Source organism: Molothrus aeneus, chromosome 9 (assembly GCF_037042795.1).
Source record: "Molothrus aeneus isolate 106 chromosome 9, BPBGC_Maene_1.0, whole genome shotgun sequence".
Taxonomy (NCBI): Eukaryota; Metazoa; Chordata; class Aves; order Passeriformes; family Icteridae; genus Molothrus; species Molothrus aeneus.
In genome coordinates this window covers 23656898-23684596 of record NC_089654.1, presented here as the reverse complement: position 1 = coordinate 23684596, position 27699 = coordinate 23656898, and the positions used below count along the sequence as shown (strand labels likewise).

General features: G+C 44.2%; 1 protein-coding gene across 3 annotated transcripts; it reads right to left on the bottom strand.

Annotated features, from left to right (window-relative positions):
- Window positions 1-814: 814 nt before the first annotated feature.
- On the bottom strand, window positions 815-27699 carry DHX9 (DExH-box helicase 9). Of its 3 annotated transcripts, none has more exons than XM_066555842.1 (27): window positions 27537-27699; window positions 25321-25461; window positions 24210-24324; window positions 23862-23974; window positions 23353-23498; window positions 19733-19779; window positions 19191-19321; window positions 18469-18558; window positions 18216-18377; window positions 16811-16888; window positions 16298-16489; window positions 15540-15681; window positions 14972-15054; window positions 13693-13849; window positions 13421-13521; window positions 12618-12831; window positions 12330-12424; window positions 12109-12182; window positions 11321-11473; window positions 9801-9961; window positions 7893-8004; window positions 7113-7274; window positions 6880-7007; window positions 5567-5796; window positions 3956-4071; window positions 2472-2672; window positions 815-1254 (listed from the first exon to the last, which is right to left on the bottom strand). In XM_066555842.1, exons 1-27 carry the CDS (start codon window positions 27645-27647, stop codon window positions 1002-1004), a joined length of 3708 nt encoding a protein of 1235 aa, XP_066411939.1. In that variant the 5' UTR covers window positions 27648-27699; the 3' UTR covers window positions 815-1001. The 3 variants fall into 3 exon arrangements, with proteins under 3 accessions (XP_066411939.1, XP_066411941.1, XP_066411942.1); XM_066555844.1 differs by having other exon boundaries at window positions 7167-7274; XM_066555845.1 differs by lacking the exons at window positions 23353-23498; window positions 23862-23974; window positions 24210-24324; window positions 25321-25461; window positions 27537-27699 and adding an exon at window positions 21028-21103.

The following is a 27699-nucleotide window of genomic DNA, read 5'->3' as shown; positions in this document are numbered from 1 at the left end:
CATGCTCCACAGTAAATTAAATCTGGACATTAATATCTATCCTCTATAATTCAGAGCTGGATTAAAGAAGCACTGCTTCACCCTTACCTAGTTTTTAAGAACTCCTCATGAGAACACAAAAAATGTTGGACTTGTGTCACAACCACCACCATCTCCCACAGCCCAGCAGGCACAAATAATTACTGTTTCTGCAGTGGCATTAGTGGGGAGGTTAATTTTGTCAGACTTGGCAACAGAACAGGGCTGGAAGGCTTTTTACCCCCTCTGTGTCAATACACTTCTGTGAGCACCAGGCAGCCAGCTGAGCTTCAGTGTCTGGAATCCAATGTGTTCCCCTTGCAGAACTGTCCTCTTCCACATGGATGTGGAGGAATGAAGCCTGTTTGGGAATAGTGAACAATGTCTTGGATGAAGGCAGCAATTCATGCTTCTGAGATGACTCCAGGCTCTGCAGAGACCAGCAGCATCACAGCAGTCTTGGAAAAGGTATTCCATGCTCCTGTATGATCTGGATCACCCAAACAACTCACCATGGAGGGTCACACAGCATGCAGGAGGCTGGCTGCAAAGGAACCTAGTGCTGCCTGGCATGGTTAGAAAGCCACTGCAGCAAAGACTGCTCGCACAGCTTGTTAGACAACGAAGTGAAATCCCCATGGAGCCCAAGATGTGGTTTGGAATCTCTTTGGCAGGAAATGGTCATAGACACTGAAAAGGTTTTCTCAAAATGCCTTGAGTCTCCAACAATCACAATTAGCAACAGAAGCCTTCAAAATTCAAATCCAAACACAAAATCAAAGGTATAGCTTGCAAGTCTTCAGAAACAAACTCTTTATTAAAAATAATACAACTTACAGGGAATTCCCTAAGGGCATGATATATTACAGAGCTGTACTTGTACTAAGGAACCAAAAAAGGCATACAAACTGGGAAGAGGAAGAAAGGAATTTGGGAAGGAAACACACTTTTGTTGAAGTGGAAAGACTCCACTGAACTATTCACTACCACCCTCCCCGATAACCTCCTCGGGAGCCCCTGCCTGCTCCTCGGTATCCTCCTCCTCCTCCTCCTCCTCCTCCTCGGCAGCCCCCCCCAGCTCCGCCTGGGTATCCTCTTCCCGCCGAGTGCCAGCCGGAGTAGGCGCCGTAGCCTCTGGCCCTGTGGCCGGAGCCATGGCCGTACCCTCCCCAGCCCCGAGGGCCAGCGCCGTTGTCGTAGCGAGCCATCTTGGGCGGGCGGGGGCCGTCCCCGAACCTGGCCAACAACAACAACACCGCACACTTGAGGCAATCTCACACACTGCATCTCTACAAGGTGGCAAACAAAGAGCACCATCCTCAGCTACGCCACCTGACTTTCTGTGAACGCAATGCCATGGTTCAACTACAGTTGCGCTTTTGCACCTTTTCCACTTCAGAAAGGTTTCCTATGCTTCAGAAACAAGGGGCAACAGAGGGGTGCAAGCCCAGCCAAATATGTGTTTTCTTCTCAGGAAAAGGTTGGCCCAAAATAAATATGGATTTTTTTTTTTTTAAATAATTTGTGGTTTGTGTTTTGGAAGAGGGGATGACAGCTTTTATTCCTGAGAACTGTGTGTCCTTGTGCAAACAGGCAGTGAACACACATGCTCAGAGCATGGGCACTGAAACCAAAGCCTGCAGTCCCCATCCTCACTGGGGCTGAAATCAAAGCCTGCAGTCCCCATCCTCACCATCATTGAAGCCACAGCCTGCATTCCCCATGCTCACAGGCACTGAAACCAAAGCCTGCAGTCCCCATCCTCACTGGTGCTGAAATCAAACCCTGCAGTCCCCATCCTCACCATCACTGAAACCAAACCCTGCAGTGCCCATCCTCACCATCACTGAAACCAAACCCTGCAGTCCCCACCCTCACCATCACTCAAAGCCCAGCCTGCAGTTCCCACCCTCACCAGCACTCAAACCCCAGCCTGCAGTCCCCATCCTCACCATCACTCAAAGCCCATCCTGCAGTCCCCATCCTCACCATCACTCAAACCCCAGCCTGCAGTCCCCATCCTCACCATCACTCAAACCCCAGCCTGCAGTCCCGACCCTCACCATCACTCAAAGCCCATCGTGCAGTCCCCATCCTCACCATCACTCAAACCCCAGCCTGCAGTCCCCATCCTCACCAGCACTCAAACCCCAGCCTGCAGTCCCCATCCTCACCAGCACTCAAACCCCAGCCTGCAGTCCCGACCCTCACCAGCACTCAAACCCCAGCCTGCAGTCCCGACCCTCACCAGCACTCAAACCCCAGCCTGCAGTCCCGACCCTCACCAGCACTCAAACCCCAGCCTGCAGTGCCCATCCTCACCAGCACTCAAACCCCAGCCTGCAGTCCCGACCCTCACCAGCACTCAAACCCCAGCCTGCAGTCCCAACCCTCACCATCACGCAAACCCCAGCCTGCAGTCCCCGTGCTCAGCTCGGAGCTGGGGCTCTCACCTGGTGCTGGCGGCCGTGAGCGCCACGCCCGCCGCCGCTGGCCGGGACAGCTGCCGGATGACGTTCAGCATGCGCTCGTGGGCGGGGTCCAGCTGCCGGACGATGCCCGGGTCCTTGGTCACCTCCACCACCAGCGCCTCCATGGCAGCGCGCAGAGCCACGATGCAGGCGGCCGCCGTGTGCGGCATCTTCAGCTTGATCCTGCGGCACAAACAGCGTGTTAGAGCTGCCGGGGAGCACCTGGGAAGGAAGAGGTTCTGCACAGAGGCTTTTCATTGAGCCAGAAATCTGCATTCTCAACTTTGAAGTTCTAATTTGTCACTGAATGGGTGAGAAATTCAGGAGGCAAATCTGAAAGATCCCTAAAATTTGGCATTGTTAAGACATAACTTTTTCTGGTAAAATTTGCTCTTGAAATTTAATGAAGGCCATGAAGATGCTCTGAGGGCTGAAACTCCTCTGCTCTGGGGACAGGCTGGGAGAACTGGGGGTGCTCAGCCAGGAGAAAGGAAGGCTCCAGGCAGGCCTTAGAGCCCCTTCCACTGCCTAAAGAGGGCTTTCAAAAGGAGATACAGGCAGATAGTGATAGGACAAGGGGGAATTCTTTTAAACTTACGGAAGGCAGGATTAGATGGGATATTGGGAAGAAAATTCTTCCTTGTAAAGGTGGTGAGGGCCCTAGCACAGGTTTCCCATAGAAGCTGCGGCTGCCCCATCCCTGGGAGTCTCCAAAGCCAGGTTGAACAGGGTTTGGAACAACCTGATCTACTGGAAGGTGTCCACCTGAGATGAGCTTTAAAGTTCTTTTCAACCAAAACATTCTGTGATTCTATCATTCTACACTGGGATAAATTCAGCATGTAACCTCCTGCATCGAAACAGCAAGATACAAAAATATAAAGTAAACTGAAAACATGAGGCTCCAAAATTTTGAAAGGTCCAACCCTCAAACTGCTAGTAAATTAAGCTCAAGGAATTCTTTGCCTCTGTTTTACTGACTAGGGGGTAAAAGCAAAAAAAAACAAACAAAACAACCATCCAGATGTTATTTGGTGATGGCCAAAAAATTTACACAGCCAGAGACATTTCTTTCCTCAAGCTGTTTCTGTGCCTTGAAAACAAGGTTTCCTCAGCCCTTGCCTCAGGAGGAGGTCCAAAATACACAGTGCCTTTCACCTTTCTAAAGTTAGAGAGGAAAAAAGCAGCAGTTTTTATGGAAACTGCCTTGTCCTGTTTTCAGTTTAAGCAGATAATCTGCATGAAACAGGGCTCAAATTAACCTGTCCCTTCCTCACAGGAAGGAAAGGACATTCCTTCCCAACACACCTGTGGTGCAGTTTACTGTGGGATCCCTGTTCTACAGACATCTGCTCTGTGTTAGCTGCACTTCCCCTCAGTCAGGGGCTCAGAACTGGATGAGCTTTGTCCTTTCCAACCCAAACCACTCCATGATTCCACAATTCTGAGCACAAGCAGATCCATACCAGTCATCCACCAGAATGAGCTCCCCATCTGACAGGACTTTCTTGGAAGCAAAGAGGAGCAGCTGCAGTGGGCTCACCAAGGTCATGGTTTTGGCAGAGATGGCTCGTGTTCGAATCTGCAAGTTAAAGAGGAAAATGACTCTTGAAATGAAAACAGAGCTCTGCACCTTCCTATGGACACTGAAACTGGAGAATTTTGTAAAAAAAAACCCAAACAACACACAACAAAGCTAAGTATAGTGTTAGGAAATTACAAGAGCATGTGCACATACAAAATTGAATGCCAGACAGAGGTTTACAGGGATTCAGCACAGACTGGTGTAAAATCTCAACAAAAACTATCTTCCATTTTAAAATACTCATTTTCTGTGTCTGCAGTTATGTAGCTTTTGCAAGAGCCACCTCATACTTTGCCAGCGTTAAAATGACCAGGGCACATCTGAATTTTCCTCCTACCCTACAGTTACTGAGGCTGTGATGAAAAGCTTTAGTGGGCTCCTACTCATGAAGTTGCCAGATGTCCATGCAGTCACTGCTGTGTCATGTTACACTGACCTTGAGCTTGAACTTAAACAACATCAAGCCAGAGATAACAGCCCTGATACACAGCTCCTGCCCCTCAGTTTAAAGGGGAAGAGAAGAGGTACCTAATGGGCAGGAAGAGAGCTGCACACAAATCCTTCCTGCATCCCACCCTCACCCAGGTGCTGTCTAAGCCACCATTTTAGTCACTCTCCATTTTGCTGTGTACTTTCATTTAAAAAAGCAAAACTCTTTAAACTCAAAAGTCTTTTGCTGGGTTTAGGGGAATCTCACTTGAGAGAGATGGTCAAGGTGGTCTAACCTTCCTGGGATCCTGATACAAAGAGTGAAGAAGCAGCAAAGCCTCTCCACAGCTCAGAATTATGGACTGGGAATCCAGAGTGTCAAGACAAAATCCCTGTGCCCAAAGGATTTAAAATTCTGGTTGTTACCAAACACAAAAGCACTGCCTTCCTTTGCTCCTTGAGCAGTAGCAGCTGAGTTCACAACGGCTGTCACTGGAGCACAGGAGCTCACAGGGGTGCAATGGACATGCACAGAAGGTACATCAAATTCACAGGGTGGAGGAAAAGGTCATGCAGACCTTTTGGGCGATGCTTGGGAAATGTGAATTATCCTTGGCAGATGACACAGGCCAGAACAGGAGCATCCCACTGCCATATTCCATGTTCCTGTTTTATCCCTGGATTCATAAGCAGCAGAAGTGATAAGGATAAAAATTCTCTGATGCCTAATTAATATGGAAGAGCTCCTAAAACAAACTGTTAATGAACATAATGATTTAGATATTTCTCTATGACCTGTCTGTTATAACAAAACTCACAGGAACTTTCTGTGCACTTTTACTGAAAGTGGTTGACTGGAAGTTACTAGGAGGGTGAGTGACAGCAGGACCACATAACATTTGCTCTCTGGAAAGAAAACCAACCAACAAACAACACCCCCATCCCTCCCCACTAAAACTAGCTAAATATTGCCTTCAAGTTTTTTTCTTATGACTTCTTTACCAAATAGAGCCTCTTGAACCATTTGGCAGCACATGATCAAGAATAAACCCAAAGTGTCTACCTTCTCCCCAAACACGAAGAAAGGTGATGGATACTTGATGTCCTGGCTGCTGAAAGGGCAGTTGACAGATGATTTGTGGATGAGAGCATTGTGCCCCTCAGTGGTAAGAATCTTCCTCTTCTCCTTGTGGTAGCAGACATTGGGGTAGACCCCAAAAGCCAGCAGGGAGATGACAACATCCAGGTTGTTATCAGGGCCAGTGTTGTTAAATGGTTGAGTCATCAAACATTCTGTTGGCAGAGAACAGAGGAGTGGCTCGAATCCATGGGACATGAAGGAGAGCACAACACAGCTATTTAGGATCCTGGATCAATGCAGAGCTGTTTAGGATCCTGGATCAATGCCTTTTCTGATTAAATCAACTGCTAGATGTTATCTCCAATGACCTCTGCACTCAGAGCATTTAAGTTCTACATTCAATTTTTTATTTCTTAATGGAGAATGAAAAGCTGAAAAATATTACTACAAAGATGTATTTTCCTCTCCTAAACTCTTCAAAAACAAGGAGAAATGGGTTTGCCCAGAATGTGCTGTACCATAGTGTGTTTACTGCACTTGTTTTGGAGACAGATCTTTGGGGGAGGTTAAAATGGATGTTTGTATTAGTTCATTTGTTACAAATCTCCCCCAGGGTCTCTGGTGGCTTGTTTTCAAGTCATCTTGCCCAGAAAAAAAGTTACAGATAAATGCAGCAGTGATCCTAACAGCATGAGGAGAAAAAAATTAAAGGAATTTAAAGAGGAAAAAAAATGAAAAGGAGGGGAAATAAACATCTGCTTAATCCAGGCAGTCATGCCATTTCACTGAGCTCCTCAGCAACACTAGGCAAATTCAGAACCTGGTCAAATTTAAGATTTTTTTTCTCTAGAAAATGGAATAATTTGGCACACTGCTACACATCCCTCCTGCAGCACAAACAGGAAGTTACAGAACAGAGCACTGTTCAGATCACACAGACTCCCCACTAAGGTCTATGGAAAGAAGGGGGAAAGCACAGCACATTTTGGATATACAAGTGAAGAAGAAAGAAAGCCAGGGAGGTAACACTCCAAGGACACCTGTTTAATAGATTTTTAATCCTTCAGCTCTAACCTCAACCTCCAAAATCTCCGTGTTGCACCACAGCCACCACAACTTTAGGAAAGAACACTAAAAGTCGACCTGAAGGCAGCTGTAAAAGTGGAATAGTGTTATGGCAAATCCACTACACTCCTCCTGTGCTTGGGTGCTCAACACAGATTATCCTGGTTATTTATTTATCCTCTCAGAATGAAAAATGCAACCATTAAACTACTGAACTTAATCAGAATCACCTTCAGGAAAGCCAGAACTAATAAGTATGTCTTTTAGCTGGACTTTTGCTTCCCAAGTCATTCTAAGAGTGGCCATGCTGAGTCTTTTATGTTCACAAAATCTCTTCTCTGCTTCTTCACCACCCATTCTGAAAAACAAACAGAGGGAATTAGAATCCTGACAAGGCAAGGAAAAGCTCACCCTGTGCTCTTCAGCTGTAACCTCCCATCACCTGCTGTGCCAGCCAACATACCTTGCATCATCCCAGGCTTGGAAGACAGAGAGCAAAGCTACATGATCTGAGTACCTGGTCCCAGCAAAATTCCTATGGACATAGCCCAGGCGCTTGCCTTCATTGATGAAAGGCTCAGGGAAACAGGTGGCTGCAGAGATGGTACACACAGCATCTCCCACACTGAAAGGAACCACAGAGGGGTCAGGATCATTCAGAGTTAGTGCTGCCAGCACCTGCTGCAGGCTGCAGATACCAGGGAAAACTTCTCTGCTAGAGACCTCAGGAATTTGGCCTTTATCTGCTAGAGTTCTTCAATGAAGCAAATAAACAAACTTCCCTGGAAGTGGATGTTAAATAAGCTCTGTCTGCCCTCCCCTCCATCCATACACCACCATCTTCTGGTGAAAAGGTCCCTACAGTAATCACAGGACCCTACAGCATCACAGTGACAAAGAACAGATCTTCTACTAAAGCAAAACATGGAGATTGATTTTTCTCCTTATCTCATTGTTAAATTCCTTATCTCCCCACCTCTAGTTCACTGTTATACCTAGGTGTTTCAAGTCCCACTCCTAATTCAGAAATACTCAGCCTCTACTGGTGTCTTGCCTTTAACTGAATTTCATGACCAGTTTATGGCCTACACTAAAAGTTATTTCTTTGCTCCCATGAGGATTCACTCACCTCTGCCCAGCTGCTGCATTTATTGCTCATCTAGATATATTGGTTTTACTCTCTTGCAAGAGGCTCAGGAACTCAGAGAAACAAGAACATGACCACTGAGACCACTCAACTTACTAAAAAATACAGCCCATGATCATCATCTTGCCCAGACGAGGTTCAATGGGAAGTTTGGCCAGGATTCTTCCAAGAGGTGTCAACTCATCATTGGAATCCAGGGCATCAAGCTCTGAAATAAGATCCCTTGTTATCAAAGAGAGTTAGCTAACCCCAGAAATCTTTAGATAAGAAATTCACACTTTTAATAGTTTGCTTAAACGGAACCCCACTCATATTTAAGTTTAATGTTGGTTACACTGTCGCCAACCTGATTTCAAAACGGGTTTGAGGTCAGACAAGTTTTACTTTAGCTTTACAGAATTTTTACTACCTTCTCTGCAATTAGAATAATCACAATGTAATTCACATACATAATTTCCTTTTTTCCTTTTTAGTTTGCTTCTGTACAAACCCCTATTACACTATTAAAACCATCTATTATCTAATGAATCTAACCTAATTTCTGCCTCAGAATTTCTGCCTGTCACAACCAGTTGTGAAGTCTTCATTGCCATGGCCAAATCACAGAACCCTCTTCATCAAAAAGAGAACACCACAGACTCTCTTCCTTGAGGCTTTACCTGCCTTGCTCTCCTCCCATTACCTGAAAATTATCACTTGTACTCATCCTCAAAGCTATGAAAGGTTTTTTCATATCTCAGCAACTAAATGGGAAAGGAAACACAAAGCATTCCTTGACCACCATAAAATCAATCTTTCTTGGAATCTATTGAACCCAAAAGCCTAAAGAATACTTTGAAGAATAACATGTTTCACCTCCCTAAGAACATACTATCAGTGTACCTGCAGTGAAAAATCACAGGTCATCCAGGAAAGGGAAGCATCTGCAGACACAGCTATTTGGTGTTAGAACCAAAAATGTTTGCCTTTTCCCCTGGCTCTGCAATTCTCAGCTGCACTATATGAAAAGTACTAATAATTCTCAGAACAGAAAGTCATTAAACCTGACTATGTATCCCCAGCAATATTTTTTCATTCTGGTCTCACTCCTGTATACAAGCAACGTAGGCTCAGCACACAATTCTACCCTAAAATAAACAATGAAATAGATATTTCCGTTGTTAAAAATTGTAGGAAGTGCTTATTTAGTGACATTTACAAGTGTGCTGAGGTTTGAGGTCACTTTCATGCTTTACATCTACTGCACAAATTTAGAGTTCTTCCCTGCTCTATTTTACTCATAGTCTAATTAGTTCCTTGAAGAAGGTGGGGAGACAACCTAACCCACACATGAGATTTTTGTTTTTCATGGAGATTCATAAACTGGAGATTTAATTTCTTGACAAAATCTGAGATTGGGTCAGCAAACTGTAAAAAGTGGTAATTAATTAATAAACTACCAACCTCTGTTTTTCAGTACTTTTATAGAAGCTTTGTGAATGCCTCAAGCACTGGACTGAGTCTATGCCAAACACAGCAGTGCCACAGCTGGAAAACAGGAAGCTGGAAGCTAACATAACTTACTGGTAAAACAACAAAACAAGCCTCAAGTTTGAAGGCTCAAGTTTCTTAAAGGAATGGCACTCCACTGGGAATTCAAGTATTTCTTCAGCTGCACAAGCCACTGCCACCCACACGATGCCTCCAGGTTGCTGTGTCAGCCAGAACATCCTGCTCCAGCAATCCACTCTGAGGTGGTGAAGCCATTTTTCAGAGATCACATAGATGGGAGAGCACCTGGAGCCAGTTGCAGCAGCCCAGGATCACTGCACAGCCCCATGGCACATGAGGGCTGTTTGTCACAGATCACACACATGGGAGAGCACCTGGAGCCAGTTGCAGCAGCCCAGGATCACTGCACAGCCCCATGGCACATGAGGGCTGTTTGTCACAGATCACACACATGGGAGAGCACCTGGAGCCAGCTGCAGCAGCCCAGGATCACTGCTCAGCACATGAGGGTACCTCTCAGCGTGCGCTCTGCCTCGATCACCGCGTCCAGAGGGGGCGGCTCGATGGCCTTGGCCAGGAACTGCCCGATGCCTCCCAGGCGCAGCAGCTTGATGCTCAACGCGATCTCGTGGAGGGGAGTTCGAAACATCTCGGGTGTCATGTGAGTCTGAAGTCTGGAATGAGAACAAAGGCCCATTTCTCTGAACACAGGCTTTGATCACCGTGAGGGGTCATTCCACCAGCAGAAACCACTGCCCTCCAAAGTCAGCTCTGTCTCCAAGCCCACCCATCGGCTCTCTCTGTGCTCCTGGAACTTGGGCTCTTCTACCGCAATGTTCTGTACTTCTCCATTCTCCTTTGGGGCAAATTTACACTGGGAATGCAGAGGGAATAGTCCTCACATCTCCACTGCCCACTGTGGGTTCTAGCATGAGCTGACCACAGAGAGCCTGCAGGGCTGGAGCACAGTTAGCAGCCCCACATTTGTCCTTTACAATGCTCTCCTGCTCTGATAAGGAAACTCTTATACTCCTCAGAGACAACCCGCTTTCAGCCTGCTCTACATAAAAGCACTTTTCTAGTGCAGCTAGAAAAGGTTTCAAAACACCTTGAACAGATACCCTAATTCAGCTGGCCCAAGATTTAGATAGTTTCTCTCAAAAAACTATCTGTACAAGTCCACACGCACGCTTTCTTAAGCACCAAGGAACTCGTATCTTTTGGGTTTATATTCTCTGAAGGAAGGCAACCTTAAAACCATGATTACTTCAGTAGCCTAAAATCAGTTCACTGTCAAAAATTATTAATTAAAATCATTGCACTGTACTCAACAACAGATCTAAATAAATGTGAGAAATTTAATGGGAGTTTTTGATCAACTGACACTTTCAAGAGTTTACAAATTACAAGAGTTTACAAAGAGTTTTTTTGAACATCAAAACACAGCTATGCTGTAACAGCCAGAGAAAGGGACACTGTAACTTCCAGGAGATAAGAGGGTAACTAACAGCTGTGGTGCCTTCTTCAACCAGCAAAGAGATTTCCATGGGTCTAGTAATGGAAAAACAGTCTGGCAGAGAGGTCAAAAGTTTCAGCAACAGGGAAAGTGCTAGAGCACTATGAAGGGGCTTCCTGGCCATGGAATAGGGATGGAGAGAGAACTAACATCTGCCATCCCTGCTTTTTACCACTTTCATGACAAAATGGCCTGTTACATGGCAATGCCAGGTGGCCCCAGTGTTTGAAGGCAGACTAGAGCCTTGCCCTCATTACAAAGCTCTTTCCCTTGCCTCAATTCCCAAGCAGTATTGCTCTCTTCCTGAGAAGTTTGGTAGGTTGCAGTGACATCCTTAATACTAAAATCATGAACTGTGTATCCACCTCATACGATGGGTAAAAGTATAACACATGTACACTTTTTTTGAGCCAACATCATCCATCTCCTCTCTGTGCTTTCTGCAATGATTTCCCCAGTTTGACCCAAGAGTTCTGGGAGGATTCCCTGAGGGTATTTTTGGAGACCACAGCCTCACCTCTCGAAGCGAGCTCTGCTGCACAAATGGAAGCAGAAGCCGGCTCGCACGCGCCCAGCTCTGCCCTTCCGCTGCTCCAGATTGGTTTTTGATGCCCAGACTGTGGCATAGTTTGTCATGTTGTTGTGAGCAGTGAACAGCTTCACTTTTTGCCTGTTACAGGAAAAACACCCCTAAAGATCAAACGTCCTTCATCATCTTAAGCCCTGCCAAATCAGTTCTTATTTTATGGCTTGCAGCCACACTGCTTTAAAGAAGCCAACCACCCCTGGTTTGTGTTAGTCAGGCATCAGTCTAGAAACTAAAGCATCACGCTCTTTCTAAAGCAGTGCCCCAAACGATTGCACAGAATAATGTTCTCACAACTGTCCAACAAGCAAAAAATTCTCATGAATTCACAAGCTCTCTGTGTGTAGTTTTCTCAGAGAGCATGCACAGCGAAGCAGGAACTGTAACAGACTACAAAAACCTCCCTCTTTATCATCAGCCAGACACTGAGAGTTTGTAAAACTCCTTTGGCAGATGACGTCTACCAAATTGGTGTGGAGACCCAGTGACACCTCACATGAATAGTGCCAGCGTGAGCAGCCCAGTCCCCTGAGATGCCAGCATGGTGTGTCACTGTGCTGACCAGCTAAAGACAATGCTGATTTGTCCTGAGGGAGTTGGAGTCCTCAAACTCAGCTCAGAGAGCATGGGAACACAAGGCACTTCTGTGCACTCCCAAAACCTCTTTTGCATTCCCAAGGGTAGGGTTTATGAAACAAAAAGCTGCTTCATGAACTCACTTGCAAGAGTCGATGACAAAGACCACATCATTGATGGTAATGCTGGTCTCGGCAATACTGGTAGATAAAATAACCTATAAAAACCAGGAAATGCAAAGTGACGTCATTTGGTTTGAAAAAGCTGATAATGCCTAGCAAGATAAGCTACAGGATTTATTAAAGAAGTCAGCAATACATTCCCCAAAAGCCCAAGAGAACTGCACAGAGAGAAGGCTCCATACTTTGGTCACCCCAGGAGGCACAGGATCAAACACCCGACGCTGCTCATCCAGAGGAACCTGGGAATGCAGAGGTAAAATCCTGTACTGGTGGCCTCCTACAACAGGAATACAAAAAGGTTGATAACTACTACTATGTGAATCTTATTTCTTCTTCCCACAACATAAAAACTTCTGGCCATTCACTCTCACAACAAATTAGCTCCCTAAGCCACTCATCCAACTCCCATCTTCACTCAGTCAGTATTTTCCCTGGGAAAAGATGAAATTTAACAAAGCAGCTGCTTGTACCAAAGCGTGGGTTCATTTCTAGATGCTTCTGCATGGTATAGATTAAGTTCCAGCCAGGCAAGAAAACAAGGACAGCTCCTGGGACATTCAGAGTCCTGATATAAATCAGCAGAGCCTCAATGAGTTCAAAAGAGGTTTCTCTCTCGTTCAGCTGAGCCATGGAGTGCTTTGTTTCTGGGCCATATTCATCGCTGCAAATAAGGTTGCAGTTGGCCTACAAAAGAAAAATACCACAAAGGAAATAATATAAATTAATTTACTCAAACTACAGAGACTGGCTGGCCAGACAAATAAGAAAATGAAATTTGTGTAGATGTCTTTCAAGAAAAAATGGCCATTAAAAGAAGATTTCAATTAAGTGGCCCAAACGAAAGTTTAAAAATTAAAAGTTGAATAAAACTGTTATTTTCTTGACAATGTATGTAAGCACTGACAATATCAACTGCAAGAGAAGAAGGGAGAGAATCTATATTTTCACCCTAAGAAGGTACCACCAAGCTCATATTTCTCTATTTCTTTTTCCAAGCTTACTGAACTTCACTTTCAAAAGCATTTCAGTTTTAGCTTTAAAGAGAAGCAGTTTGACAAAACATGAGAACCTTAGCTTCTATGAAAAAGAAATTCTTCAGTTTACAAGGGCGAGAATAAAATTCAGTTCCACTGCTGAAGTTAACAGCAATCTCATATATTAAAAATAGGAAAGCTGCTAGAGATGTTTCACTTCAACTGTGCCAAATTAATTACACTCAAGCTGGAATACTAAAGTGGCCCTTGTTTAATTTCTCATTAAAATTCAAACATACATCGTCATCTTCACCACTTTCTTCATCCTTCTCTTTCTTCTTCTTTTCCTTGGGTGGAGGGACAAACTGAGTCATTTGAATACAATCCTCTAGAAAATAATCTGCAATGACAGACAGATGATAAGGACTGACTGCTGGAAGCCTGTGCAAGGGAACATAATTCTTTACACCACTTCTCAAGAGTTTCCTGAAATAAACCAGGATATTTCAGAGTATGAATGCAAGACTGATAAAAACTCAAGCAGTTTCTGGAAGTGCAACCAAAGATTTACCTTGGACAGGAAAGGTTCTGCCATAGACCTCGATGATGGGACAGTTGAAGAAGTATTCACAAAACATACTGGTATCAATGGTGGCAGACATGAGGACAACTCTGATCTCAGGATACACCTGAACGACGTCCCTCAGCACCACCAAAAGGAAGTCAGTCTGCAGAGAAAGAGAATAAGGGCATCATTAACTTCACAGCTATAAAAACCAGTACCTTCCCAAGAAACCATAAGGAATCACACATTTACTGAGCAAGAGATGTAACGAGTGGAACAAAAGTGTTCTAAAACCAGAAACAGTTGCCAGTGCTGTATTTTGAAACTACTGCCATGCCTGGGGTTTTTAGGATTTCTAATGTAAAGAAGCGTTTTTCTATTCTACAAAAATAGTTTGCTTCCTTCCTAACAATATATTACAATCCCAGGTATTTTTAAACTTGGCTTACATAGAAAGTAGCCATAATTAATAAAATAAATAGGAGTTACTCAATGCAGGTGTGTGTGATGTTTGTAGTTCTGCTTAAATATGGCATTTATCTAGTTCTGCCGTGCAGTTAGGCATGCACTTAGCTCAACAGACAATATTCCAATCTTACTCACAATTTCCAAACTTGTATTTTACATCATTAACATACATTTAATAGATGAAGAGATGCATCAGAACAATGTATGTTAAATGTGTGCAATTTTATTCAAATGAGTCCCCAAATTCTGTCCGAACAACATGTCAGAACTTCACGGTTTCTCTCACTCTTGGTATGACAAAGCTGAAAACTATACAGAATAATCAAGGGAACAGAAAATGTTTGCCATTTCAAATGACATACATCTCCTAATTCTATCATCAGCTTGTATTTTACTTCATGTAAACCCTGAATTTCAATGTATCACTATCAAGACTGCAGGTTCTGTGAATACCACCAGTAATACAACAGTGTCAGTAAAAACAGCACTCTAAAATAACAGTGTCATTCAGTGTGCTCCCCCACTTGGACAAGATGTGTTTGTACTGTGGTGTTCCATTTTCCAGAGAGGACCAGGACACAGGGGATCCTAACAGCAGAACAGTCAGAGGGCAGCAAGGAAGCACAGGTCCTTGCTCTGCTACTTAGATAAGGAATAATTAAAAGTTCTAAAAATCTTATCAGAGGAGGAAAACTCCCATCTGACACTCACTAAGACAGTTTCCTCTCGCAGCTTGGCTACTACACACAAACAGAGACAGAAGCTGAACAGAGCAGAAGCACACAGAGAGTAGGACTGTCATCACCAGCTAACTCACGTTAATGTCTCTCTCATGGATCTCATCAACAATAACGTGACTAATGCCACGGATCCCAGTCTCCACCTTTCTCAGAAGAACACCTAAACCAGAGACAGAAGGTAAATGCTCATGTAACAGTTCAACCTTTCCCCTCCCAGCCATTGGTTTAAAAATCAGGAAGTGTGCAGACTGCACAGCCCCTTTTCCAAGCCCATCTCTAATTGCCATGCTTTCCTTTGTACAAGTGATGGCAAGGCCACGAAGCATTACCACAAGAGAGACTCTTCCATCTTTCCCACCCAATGTTGCTTCCCCTTCTGTCTTTTAAGGAGAATCAATATATGACAATTTTCTCTCTTCATGGGATTATTTCTGTGTGCTATCACACCTGTATTATCAGACATCCGAACAAAAATCTTAATTTTTCTTTGCACAATGGCCTGTCAGCAAACTTCTATCCAAAAAAACCTTTTCAGTCTTGTCAGCAGACTTTATAAAAATTTCAATCTAACCATATTTCTGCTTTTGCTGCTAACTCAGAGTTCAGAGCCACGGTAAGCTCCAAGCCTAAGGAAGCAATACTGACCTACAGTGCAGAACATGATGCTGGCGTGGGGCCGAGGGAGCACGGACTCGAAGCGCACGCTGTACCCGCAGCTCTGGCCAGGCTCCTCCCCCCTCTCATAGGACACACGCTCTGCTACGGACACCGCGCTGATCCGCCGCGGCTGGGGGGTGCAAAAGTTTTCCCTAACTTAATGAAGAGGTTTTAGAAGTTTATCACAACACCACTGAAAGGGATAAAGGAAATCCTAAATGCTACAGGTGTCCTAAGATTTCTTTACAAAATAATCATTAAACAATAATATTCTAACAGCACAGGGTTTTTTTCACAAAGGAGGGATATAAGGATATATGGCAACTATCAGCTGCTATTTCCCAAATCATTTCCCCTTAGACTGCTGAGAGTTTTCACCTGGGCAAGGTTCAAGACAGGTTATTCAAACTGGAAATCCATGCAAGATTAACATTCCAAACGAAAAGATGCATGATGCTGAGGTTTCTCCTAATTATATTGCTGAGGAGGTATCTTTATGAACTGTGTCCGGCAATGATAATAAGGTCCCTCAACACATTCTTCAATCCCCTTCAGGGACAGGTCAGGTGGGGCTTGGAGCAATCTCATCTAGTAGATGGCACTGCTGACCATGGAAGGGTGTTGGAACAAGATGAGCTTTAAGGTCCCTTCCAACCCCAACCATTGCATGGTTCTGTGATTTTATCCTAACCAACAGGTGATTTCTTATATCCACCACAGAACAGCAGTGGCCACACATTCCTCACCTGTGTCACCACTATGTTGCACTCAGCAGCTCGGTTGGTTCTGATGTACTCATCTAGGATGTACTGGGGCACTTGAGTGGTTTTGCCACAACCAGTGGCACCACGGATCACAACAACAGAATTGTGACGGATTGCGTCCAGAATTTCACTTTCAAAATTCTTCAGAGGTAAAGCCTCTCTCTCTTCTTGGATCTGGAAAAAAAAAAGTCCAGGACATTTCCAAGATCTCCAAAACTCAGCCTGTTCTGCTCCACATCTATACTTTACCTCACTTTTCTACACTTTTCCCTTACCCAAAGGAAAAGCTGCCAAAGAACAGGTCATGGTTTGTACTTTTTCCTGGCACAGTACAACTCACCTCCACACCCACCCCAGTGGAACACCCAGCACTTCTGAAAACGTGCTGTGTATTTGTGCTGAAATCCAGCCTCTTACGCTTGGTGTTATATTCAAGCCCTTCTGGAAAATGAAGAGCCCAGGGCAAGGCTGACAGGTGACAGGACACACACTCACCCTCTGCAGTTCCTGATCCTGCTCCAGGCGGTACATGAAATCACTTCTCAGCTCCGTGCTGATTTGCTCCGGAGTGAGCTGCAAGTGCAAGACATGATTTGGAGGCTTTGTGACGCCTCTTCTTATCTACATCCTAACTGCAGGATCACATCAGTCACACCAACATGGTGATCCCAAATATCCCTAAAGGATCATTTCCTGCAGAACTCCCTGAAATCAGTTATGCCTCTGAGATGTTTTATTTCATTCATTCCAGCGTATTCAACATTCATCTCCTAAGAAGTCTCTCAGAAAGACCGAGAACACTGAAAATGAATGATTGTTTAAACTGAAACACTTTGACAGCTTGAGAAACACATTCCATTCAGCAGCAAGCCAAGAAGAAAATTATTTAAACAGGAGTTTTTAATATAAGTAATGACCTAATGTAAACACATACCCACCCTTTAAACAGTAGCTGAAAAGGTAAAAGTTTGAGGAGAATTCGTAAGGCAAACCTGTCTAACAACTGCAAAAGAAATCTGAAGAAATGCAAATTTGGTACCAAAGGACTAGTTGTTTTTATAGCAAGTAAGTCAGCTGTTCCAGTCAGAACTAGCACAGGTAAATCCTGAAGAGATTTGAAACCAGCTCAATTTGCAATGTCCATATTGGCTGTGTGTTTCATGCAGCAACAGCTAAATTTACATTACTTCCCTATTATTTAAAAAAATAAATATATAACAATCAATACTAAATTAATGTAATATATGGGAAAAACTCCAGTAGAGAGATAATTAAATTATTATTTTGGCCATAAGCAATTTAAATGTTGTAGGAAAATCAAGTTCCTGCCCTGAGAGTCTTTTCTGACCAGTTTATTCCAGTCAGACCAAATTACCCTCCAAACTTGGCAAACCAGTAATTCTTTCCCTTCTCCTTCAATTTATCATGCCCCACTGTTGCTTTTCATTTGTTCTGTGCTGAATGGGACTAGAAATGAGAAGAAGTAAGGAAGTTGGTTGCTTGTGTAGTGGCACTGGCTTGGAGCAGTTTCTCCTCCCAGAACAAGGGTCTGAGCATGGAAGTATGGGAAAGAGAGGCCAGAGAATTATAAATTACATGCCCATGAACTTTCCTTGTAATTTGAATTATGAACTTTGTATGGGCTGCACGATAGCAGGCAAAAGGTGAAACAAAGCAGAGAATTGGGACACTCAAAACACTGCTGGTCAAGACCTGATGACACATGAAGTAAAGACAAAGAGCTCTCTGCCTCCAGGTCAAGAAGGGAATAAATTTTAGCAGTGGACTGTCTTCTCCTTTGAAACAGCTCATACTTTAAATCCTGGTGAGGGAGAAGCATTTAGAAGTTCTGGAAGCATGGGAAAATCAAGCAACAGATCAATTTTTTAAGCTGTCTTACATTTGCCAGTGGACCCTCATCAATATTGCAGCCAGTCCAAGGGTTCCAGTTGGAATGAGGTGGTGACCAGGGAACAACTCCCATGTGACTTTGTCTCTGTGATGGTTCGAAATGGGCCAACTTCCCAACGTTGATCAGAACTGGATTACTGGGATCTTCAGGCTATAAATCCAAAAGCAGAGTGGGCAAAGACAGATAAATTAAATAAGCAGGTGTGATGATCCATACTTGGAGTATTGAACCACACACTCACCAAAGGCACGATCTCCAGGGACAGCTCCCGTACAGTCTTTTGCAGCTGATTTTCTAAGTCAGGGGACAGCGACACCTCATAGGGTTCCAACTAGGAAATATTTAAAAACTACATGTCATTATACACAGAAAAACAGGCACTGGAAGCCAGAACTGTGGGCTATTACAGGTGAACCATCAAACACCTCCTTGTGAAATGAGGCCAAAGAGTATCATCAGTTCAGCATTCACACTCTTGGAATGGTGTGCCAACTTTTCAATGAATAAGGATTTGTAGGCTATTTTAAAATATCTGAGTTTAATTTCAGAGGAACATGTCCCCAGACTTGCAACCAAATACCTAAAAAACATATATTCCTTGGTATGTGTGTATATATATTTGAATTGCTAGAAAATCATCATGTGACAATTAATCCAAACAGGCAGCCTAAACAGAAATATTCAAGCTTGTAGAAAAATTATACTGAAAATAGCATTTGTTACAAATCCTATTTCATTTAATAGAATGTAAAATTCATTACTGCTCCAATCACATACACATTAAGTTTTATTTGTGATCCAAATCACTCACCATAACAAAAACAGTTGATAAAGAATAAAAATTACTAATAACTTGTAAGATGTTAAATATGAAGAGCAAACTCTTAACTCACTCCTGTTTATGAGAGTGCTTCTGTGTTATTAAATGAAAGCAGCAATTCCTGTCCCTCCTGCCAAACTCACCGATTCTCCTTTCTTCTTCTGCCCAGAGTAAGGCTCAATGACACCAAGATGGTAGAGCTGTCTGACCAGGGAAAGGGCACAGGACTGTGCTGCCAGCTTTTTGTTTGATCCATGCTCACGACTGAAAATCCCTGCAGCACACAAAGGTCAGAGCTGGAGCAGCAGAGGAGTCAAGCAGCTTCCACAGAAGACACTACTCTGAACTGGGCTCTCTGACTGTACACTCAGACCAGGTTTCATGGACAGTCTCAAATCTTGATAAATCCAGAATTCCAACATAAAATCCAACCAGGCCCCTCCACTGCCCAGCTCACACTGGCTGTGTGATGTTACTTTACTGCTAAACTATCCTTTGAAGTTTTTCTGTATTCAGTGCCTAAGGAAGTATGACTGCCCAATACCACCCAGCAGCATCATGCAAATGATCCTTTACCTCTGGAAGTGGCTCTAACACATAACTATAATAAACTCTGTACCCACAAATGTTCCTCTATACCAACACCCATCTCTTGCTAAGTTAAAAAATAAGTAGGAGCACTTACTTCTGCCCAGCTGCCTCACATAAATGTTCATTTCTGCATTAAAGCTCCTGCAAGAGAAAGAAAGAACACAAAGGTACAACTACCAATAGCTGACACTGCAAACATACTTAGTCTTTCCAATATTTCTAGGCAAAGATCTCTGTCCTCAGCCAGAAACTCTCAATTCACCAATGATCAAGGTAAAGTATTACTGCTTTTAGTCCCTTTAACCCCAAGGTAGTAGGCAACAGACCTGTCATCAGCAGAACCAGTACATTTGATAAGAAGAGTTCTGAATACGCCACTGTTCAGCACTGAAATTTCCAGCCACATTATGAGGAAATATGCTCTGAGCTGTCCAAGTTTAAGGCAACAGTTATAAAGCAAGTGGGATGTAACATGAACATGCATCCCAATGTACCATTAACTGCATCCCACATTAATATTGGTATAACACTAATGCAACCCACTAATACCCTGTGTTTAATGACTAGATGCAACATTTAATACAGTTATTCTGCTTTCTGCCATGCACTTGATCAGCTCAGAGCATAAACAAAACCAAACCAGGTCATATAGTCAAAAACATGGTACTTATCTGAACAGGAGACAGAATATTTGAATTTGCATCAATTTCCATTCCCTTATTGCCATATTCTAGAATCAGTAAAACTTGAGTAACAGAGAAATAGTTACTCAAGAGTAACTCTGGTTAGCAAACCCAACAATTTGCTTGGTAGACATGTAACCAGGTCAGTTAAAGGTTAACTGGCACATTCATCATAGAATCATGGAATGCTTTGGGTTGGAAGGGATCTTAAAGACCATCTCATTCCAGTCTCCTGGGCAGGGACACTTTCCACTGTCCCAGCTTGCTTCAAGCCCCATCCAACCTGGCCTTGGACACTGCTAGGGATCCAGGGGCAGCCACAGCTGCTCTGGGTAATGCATCCCAGGGTCTCACCACCCTCACAGGGAAGAATTTAGGCTTTAAAAAAATCCTCAGCAGAGAAGAATAGAAATCATGACCCATGTTTTTAAGAATCCCAAACCTAAGCCTGTATTTGCCACATGAAATATTAAAGCTGAATTCTTGTAAGACAGGATTTAAACTGGCAAATGTGGCTCAAGGTGCATGACTGGAATTTATTGGACTGAGATCCTCTTTGGAAATTAGGGCTTGGCATTTGCACAGGCGGAGGCTGTGCCTTGCACCTGCATCCTTCATTTTTTGCTGCAAACAAACAATAAAAAAGGTTAAGTGAGTGATTGAAATTTCAGGTTAGCCCTCCTTCCTGTGCTATCAGTGAACTGACCTGCAGGCACAGTGGCTTCAGGGGTCGAAGGCCACTGGCTCTCAGGGACACAACAGCCACCTAAGACACCGATGACAGTATGTTTCTCAGCCAGGCCTACAGTCAGCATTCAATCTCATTCTCCTCCACCTGAGGGGAGAACAGCAACACCAGAAATCAGTTTGCAGCAGAATCCCACATGATTCCCTAGTCCAGCCTCAGCAGCCCATGTGTGAGCAGGCACAGGTCTTCAGCAGGAACAGGAGGAGGCACAGGCATCTCAACACAGAAAAGCCACATCCCATCCCTTAACACGAGCTCACGCTTTGTGTTTTAGGACAGCTATCTTTATATTTACAACTTATACCCTCCTATCATAGTTCAAGTTTCCAAATTCAAATTTTCCAGCTATTACCAAGTTCTCAGACCATGAGTACGATTAATTGACCACAAACCTCTCAGAGCATGGCTGATATATCTGTTATAATCTATACCTCTGATCATTACCTCAAAAAAAACCCAAAACAGATTGGCAAGATGCATGACAATTGGTATTTCTTTAAAAAAACCCAACAACCTAAACTTTATTATGCTCTCAAAACTCAAAAACATCTCTCTCCTGTTACACACACCAAAAGGATTAAATCCAACAGTCTTCCAACAGTCTCTCAATGAGCCCTACAACACGTTAGGATTGTTTCGGGCCTATTTGATTCATTGCAGCAGGTAGTGAACAGCCCCTTCTGCCATTCCATCCAGGGCAATCCACATACCCTTCCCTGAACAAAAAGTATACAGGAAACTCTGAAATGCACTCCAGGAGAACAATAGCCAGGCTGAGAAACATACTGCCATCAGTAGAATTTTATTCTGCTCAAGACTAGATAAATTTAAATACATGGGGTTTAACGCTGCAGAAGGTGCAATGAAAAATGAGCTACACAAATAATCCCTAAGCTACAATGTCACAGCATATGTCAAAGTTGAGATAGCCATGACACAGAGTGTCATCATACAATTTCAGAAGGCTTTAAGCATTCACCCATACACAGTAACACCATGTCACTTCAGAAGGCTGCAAGCCTCTGCCCTTGTTCTGTGTCCCAGCCTTTTATCCCCTCCTGTTGATGCCCTGCCCCTGTGTGCCCTCTGCTCCCTTTGGTGGTTGCTCAGTGCCCCTGGGCACTCCATGGCTCGTTGCTGTCAGTGCTGCTCACCTGCTGCTCACAGCTGCACCCACTGGGGATGAGGCTGGGCCAGCCCCACTCCCAACCACCACACACTGTGTGCCTACACTACAAGACAGAAGAAATGCTCAGAAGCTACGCCTGCAACAAGCATAATTTAAATTCCTAGTATGTACAAACTAACTTTTTATGTCACTCACTTAAGTGAAGGCAATGGCCTTGCCTGAGACACATAAATTGAGATGAAGTGACCTGAAGACAGCTTTTAAATGAGAATTTACAACTTTCTGTACCAATAGACATCTTTTAGATGTTCCAAATGATTGGAAGACTCATGAACAAAAGAATACTATAAGTCCTGCAAGTGAGACTCTCTTGAAAAGGCTGTAATAGGAAAATAAAATTCTCCTGTCTTTCTAAAAATATAACTCTCATAGAAGACAAATTTATATAATGCAAAAAAGCCCAACCCCAAACTCAGTCAGGAGAATCCAGCAGCAGCATGCCATTGTTTCCAGCCACAAAACATCATTATACTTCACCAGAAATCATACAATGTCCTAACATCTGGATGATTTGTAAAGACTGTTCCTAATAGGGATAAAATAATAAAAACCATCAACTCTTTAAGCACAATCTGTTATGAACTACTTTCATTTGGGAGAAGCACGTGCAAATTCTCTGGTGGAAAGGCAAAAAGTCAAAAAAGAGTAATATCCAGCTGGTCTTAACTGAAACTTAAGACTCTCAGAACTCCTTTGGGATGATTGTACCAAACCGCTTTTTTCAAAAGAAGATTGTATTGCCAAAAAAGTTTATTATAATAAATATATTTACTGAAAATGAACAAAGGCAACAACACTTACAGAACAATTACTACAAGCAGTTGAGCTCTCTTTTCACAGAAACTGACACCCCAGCAGATGACTAGAGGACAGAAATCAGTTTAAAAGCTGCATATCCAGAATGTCTCAGGAATTTCTACAATCCTTCAGATCTCTGCACTGAGGCTCCTCACTCCCATATCAATATTTAGGGATGTTGTTGGTCCTGGCAAAGAACACTATGGCTCTATGGAGCGTGGCAAGTAAGTGTGAACAACCACTGTCAAAAATATTTTGAATCTTTCATACACAGACAGTGACTAAAACTACCAAACCTGTTGTGATCAGGCCCCATTTCAGTGTATTTATATTCTTCCTGGATCTTCTCCTTTTGGAAAAACTGGTTCAGACGTGCCTTGGCATTTTCCAAGGTCCAACCCCCGTGAAGATCTGCATTCAAATCCACTTCTGACTCTGAGGTCTAATATGGAGAAAAAGAGCATTGTTTACCAGTTTAAAGATTAAGTAATTCACCTGTATGCTATAAATAATTAAGACATCACAAAAAATGCTAAAAAGTCCTCAGTAATTCTTTATTTTCAGAATAAAATGCCTATACAAAGTCCTGGATGTTCAGACTATCCAGAGTGATTTATTTGTCCCTAACTTAAATTAACTTCATTAAAAGTCAACAAATAAATCTGCAGCTTTAAATCTGCAGCTTAAACTAACAGCAAAATATCAAAAGAAAACTGCAGCCTTGATTATAAATGCAAATAACAAATTAAAGGGGGTGAAAGATACGTATTTGAGAACTAAATGAGAATACCTCTGCATGACTTACCTGCTGCCCTTCTTGCTCCTCTTTTCTGGAATAATAATCTTGCAAGTTTGCACCCCGATCCCACTGAGCTCCATGACTGCCACAGTTTCCAGGTGCTGCACCTGGTCCGTTGCCTACCACACAGAAAAAAAAATAAATAAAATAACTCCCCCAAACATGTTCATAGCAATGGAGAGGCATTGCCTGGCCATCTTGACAGGCCATGACCAGTCCCTCAGATCTCATGCAGTCACCAACATCTCTGCCTCAAAACTATGACTTTGGCGTCCTGTCTGCAGAGTGATGAAATTTGGGGGAGAAAACACCACCAAAATACATTCACACAGAAATTACAGTTCTCAGTCTTACCTAGGTCACTTTTTAAAAGCAAATGTGGAGGAAGAGGTCCCCCCACAGCTGAACTGGAACCAGTGACATCTCTTGCTGCTTCCTGTCCTCCAGTGGGGTTATCACCTGCTGCTGGCTAGGGAAGGGAATGAAGGAAAACCTCAGCACTTGGGTGCAGAACAATCATTTTACAATTTAGCTAGAAACTGTTCAGGAAGTTTAAAGACCTCAGGCAACATCATGCAACAGTTATCCCCAGTAAATATGCAATAGTTACTACTCAGAAGCAATCCCAAGAGTAACACAACTGCGACTATTTTAACACTGAACTGCCAAGAAACTAATTGGCACACTAAAACCAAAAGAGCAGTCCTGTTCCCATTGGGTTCCACCTAGGCTGATGAGGCTGGGAGGCTGCTTCCACTCAGAAAAATCATATATCCTCAATGGAGCACTGGAGGAAGATTCTTCCATCTCAACAGGTACCACATAACTTCATGCTTTGTTTATTTCTCTAAACTTGCTGTAATGACAGAGTTACCCTCCTCTTCCTCAGCCTTTAAGTGATAGTCACTGCTGAGTGTTCACAAAACATCATAAAAAGCAGTGATCCCATTACATACCTGAAGCAATTATGGTTTAAAAATGCCAGATTTTCCATATCTGGTTTGATATATCTTTGATTATTATTTTTGGGTTTGGTTTTGGTTATTTTTAAAGCACACAGGATTATATATTATATATATATATATCATATATATATTAGAATGTGGCTCTAAGACTTCACAGTGTCAGGTGTGAGTACTCAGCACTTTGAAAGCCAGGCTGCACCTCACAGCAGGACTCTGAATTCTTCCCAGCCTCATCAGCTTTGCATCATTTGATCTGGTAAATACAACATGCAGCTGTATTTGCCAGATCATCCTACAACATTCAATTGGACCTGATAATCTCAAAGGTCTTTTCCAACCTAAATGATTCCACAATTCCATGATATTCTGTATGTGCCCCAGCCTTCCTCACATTCATCACTGCGCAGGGGCACCAGACTGAACTCCAGGGATGAAACACAACCAGGAGCATGGCAGCACAATGACAGAGTAACCTCTGGTAAGGAGAAAGAGCAGCTTACTGCAAAAGCAGGGATTTCCTCCTTCTTCATTTCATTCACCCGCACCAAGTAGTTGATGAAGTCTCGGGCAGCATTGCTCTGTGCATCCTTCTTGTTGGTGGAGTTGCCCATGCCAACATAGTTGAAGCCTTCCACTCGGACCTGCAAGGAACAACAACACACTGCTCATGTGCAGCTGAAAGGGGCTTGGAGGCAGCAGCACCCACAGGAACACCAAATCCTGGCTGCTGCTAAGTACAGGAGAAGTAATATTAGTAACTATTGTTACATATCAATATATATTGCTATATATTTCTCTAAGTTTTGAAAAGCAAACCCTCACATTCTGAGAACTTCTCTCTCAGAGCACAAGGGCTTCCCAAAACCTTGTGGAAGAAGAAAAATCACTGTAGGAAGGGAATCTGGCAACACACAGCAGCAAACTCTGCACAAGGTCACTTTCCTCAACCTAAATCCCAAACTCTTGGACAACAAGGACAGGAGTGACCTTGTATCCACTCAGCTATAGCTCCATCTTATTCCAACTACAGAGATGTAATTCATTTCTGATTTTTTTTTTTTTTTACTTTAGAAAAGCAATTCTATACCCTGGACAATGGTACCTCCAACCACACAGTAACCATACAAGATTCACAGCCATCCTACCAGGCTGCAAAAATCAGCAAGAGATGTATCAGTGAGACTGATCCTTCCACTTGTTAAGCTTCCATGGATAATGATGGGGCATCAATATATCAAAGCCAGTACAATACTGATATACTGTATAATACACAACATGTATAGTGTGACTTTTTACAAAAAGGATGGAGTGACAGAACAAGGGGGAACAGCTTCACACTGACAGAGGGCAGGGTTAGATGGGATATTAGGAAGAAAATTATTCATTGTGAGTTTGGTGAGGCCTTGACACAGGTTGCTTAGAGAAGCTCTGGCTGCCCTATCCCAGGAATTATTCAAAGCCAGGTTGGATGGGGCTTGGAGCAACCTGGATAGTGGAAGGTATCTGTCCATGGCAGGGGGTGGGATTGGATGAGTTTTAAGGTCCCTTCTAACCCCAACCATTCCATGATTCGGTGAATATATTTATTCATACAACCATTCCATCTGAGTTTTGCTTAGCCCCAGTTAAAATACTTTGAAAATTGCTTTAATGCCACTCTATTGCTTTGTTTTCTTACTGACACAGAAGACAAATAGGGGAGGGAAGGGTAAAAAGGCAAATTTAAGGTGTTTAGTGCAAATCCATGGCATCATTCATGAACTGATCTGTTCCACACATGGCCTCACACTCAGTGCCAGCTACCTGTCAGAGCCAACCTGAATTCACAGCTCCCACATCCCCAATATCTAGAGGCAGGAGTAAACTACCATTAGAGCAGTGCACAGTAGCAACCATTCCTGCAAGAATTCTTTAACACATTTCATCTCAAGTTCAAGAGCAGACCAAAGTTCTTGGCAAAGGTGACATGCAATGCCCCTCGCCAACTATTTTACGTGCAAGAAGGGTTCACACACAGTGCAGAGACGCACACCACCCTTAAATAAACCAATCTGTTTTCCCTGTAAGAACATAATTCGGGACTTTTCCCTCCTTTCGCTCATTTCACACCTCGGTGCACACTCAGCCAGGACACTGGCTCAAAGCACTCCCCGAGCCCTCGGCTTCCAGTGATTCCCACGCAGGCCGGGCAGGGCCCCGATCCCGGACAGGACCCCAGACCCCGGTGCTGACCCCAGGTTCCTTCTGGCAGAGCTCAGACCCCGGCAGCACCCCCAGCATGGCCCAAGGTTTCCTCTGACCGAGCCGCCAGACCTGCTCCCAGAGCCCCGGCACTGACCCCACGTTCCCTGGGGCAGAGCCCCGGGTGCGGCCCGGCAGGGTCCTCGGCATCACTCCGAGACCCCCGGCAAAGCCCAGACCCCGTGACTGACCTCAGATCCCCGGCAGGCCCCACATTCCCTTTGACAGGGTCCTCAGATTCCCGGCAGAGCTCCTGGCCCCTCCCGGAGGCGAAGCCCGGCACGGTCCAAGCTCCCTCCGGTAGAGCCCAGGCTCCCGTCGCGGCTTCCAGCCCCCCAGCACGGCCCCGGATCCCCGACAATTTGCCCAGAGCCCGCCCAGGCCCCGGAGGGCGCCAGTCCCGCTCTGTGTCCCCGGCCCAGCCGCCAGCCCCACAGCACGGCCGGCCCGCAGCCCCGGCGGGGCAGGCCCGCACCTCGCAGAGAAAGGTCTGCCGGCCGCGGCCGCCGGCGGCGCGGATCTCGTAGGCCGGCATCACCCTCCTCCTGCCGCACCAGGCGTACAGGAAGTTCTTCACGTCCCCCATGGCCGGGCCGGGGCATCGGGGCACGGCCGCCCGCTCCAGCCGGCGCCGGGCC

Bases quoted from the DNA above. Each gene is read 5' to 3' on its own strand.
- DHX9 (XM_066555842.1), bottom strand. From the start codon at position 27,647: ATGGGGGACGTGAAGAACTTCCTGTACGCCTGGTGCGGCAGGAGGAGG. The intron at 23,499-23,861 runs GTAAGTCATGCA...TCTCCATATTAG, and splicing joins AGGAGCAAGAAGGGCAGCAG to ACCTCAGAGTCAGAAGTGGA. The intron at 18,559-19,190 runs GTGAGTTTGGCA...AATATTTCCTAG, and splicing joins AGAAGAAGAAAGGAGAATCG to TTGGAACCCTATGAGGTGTC.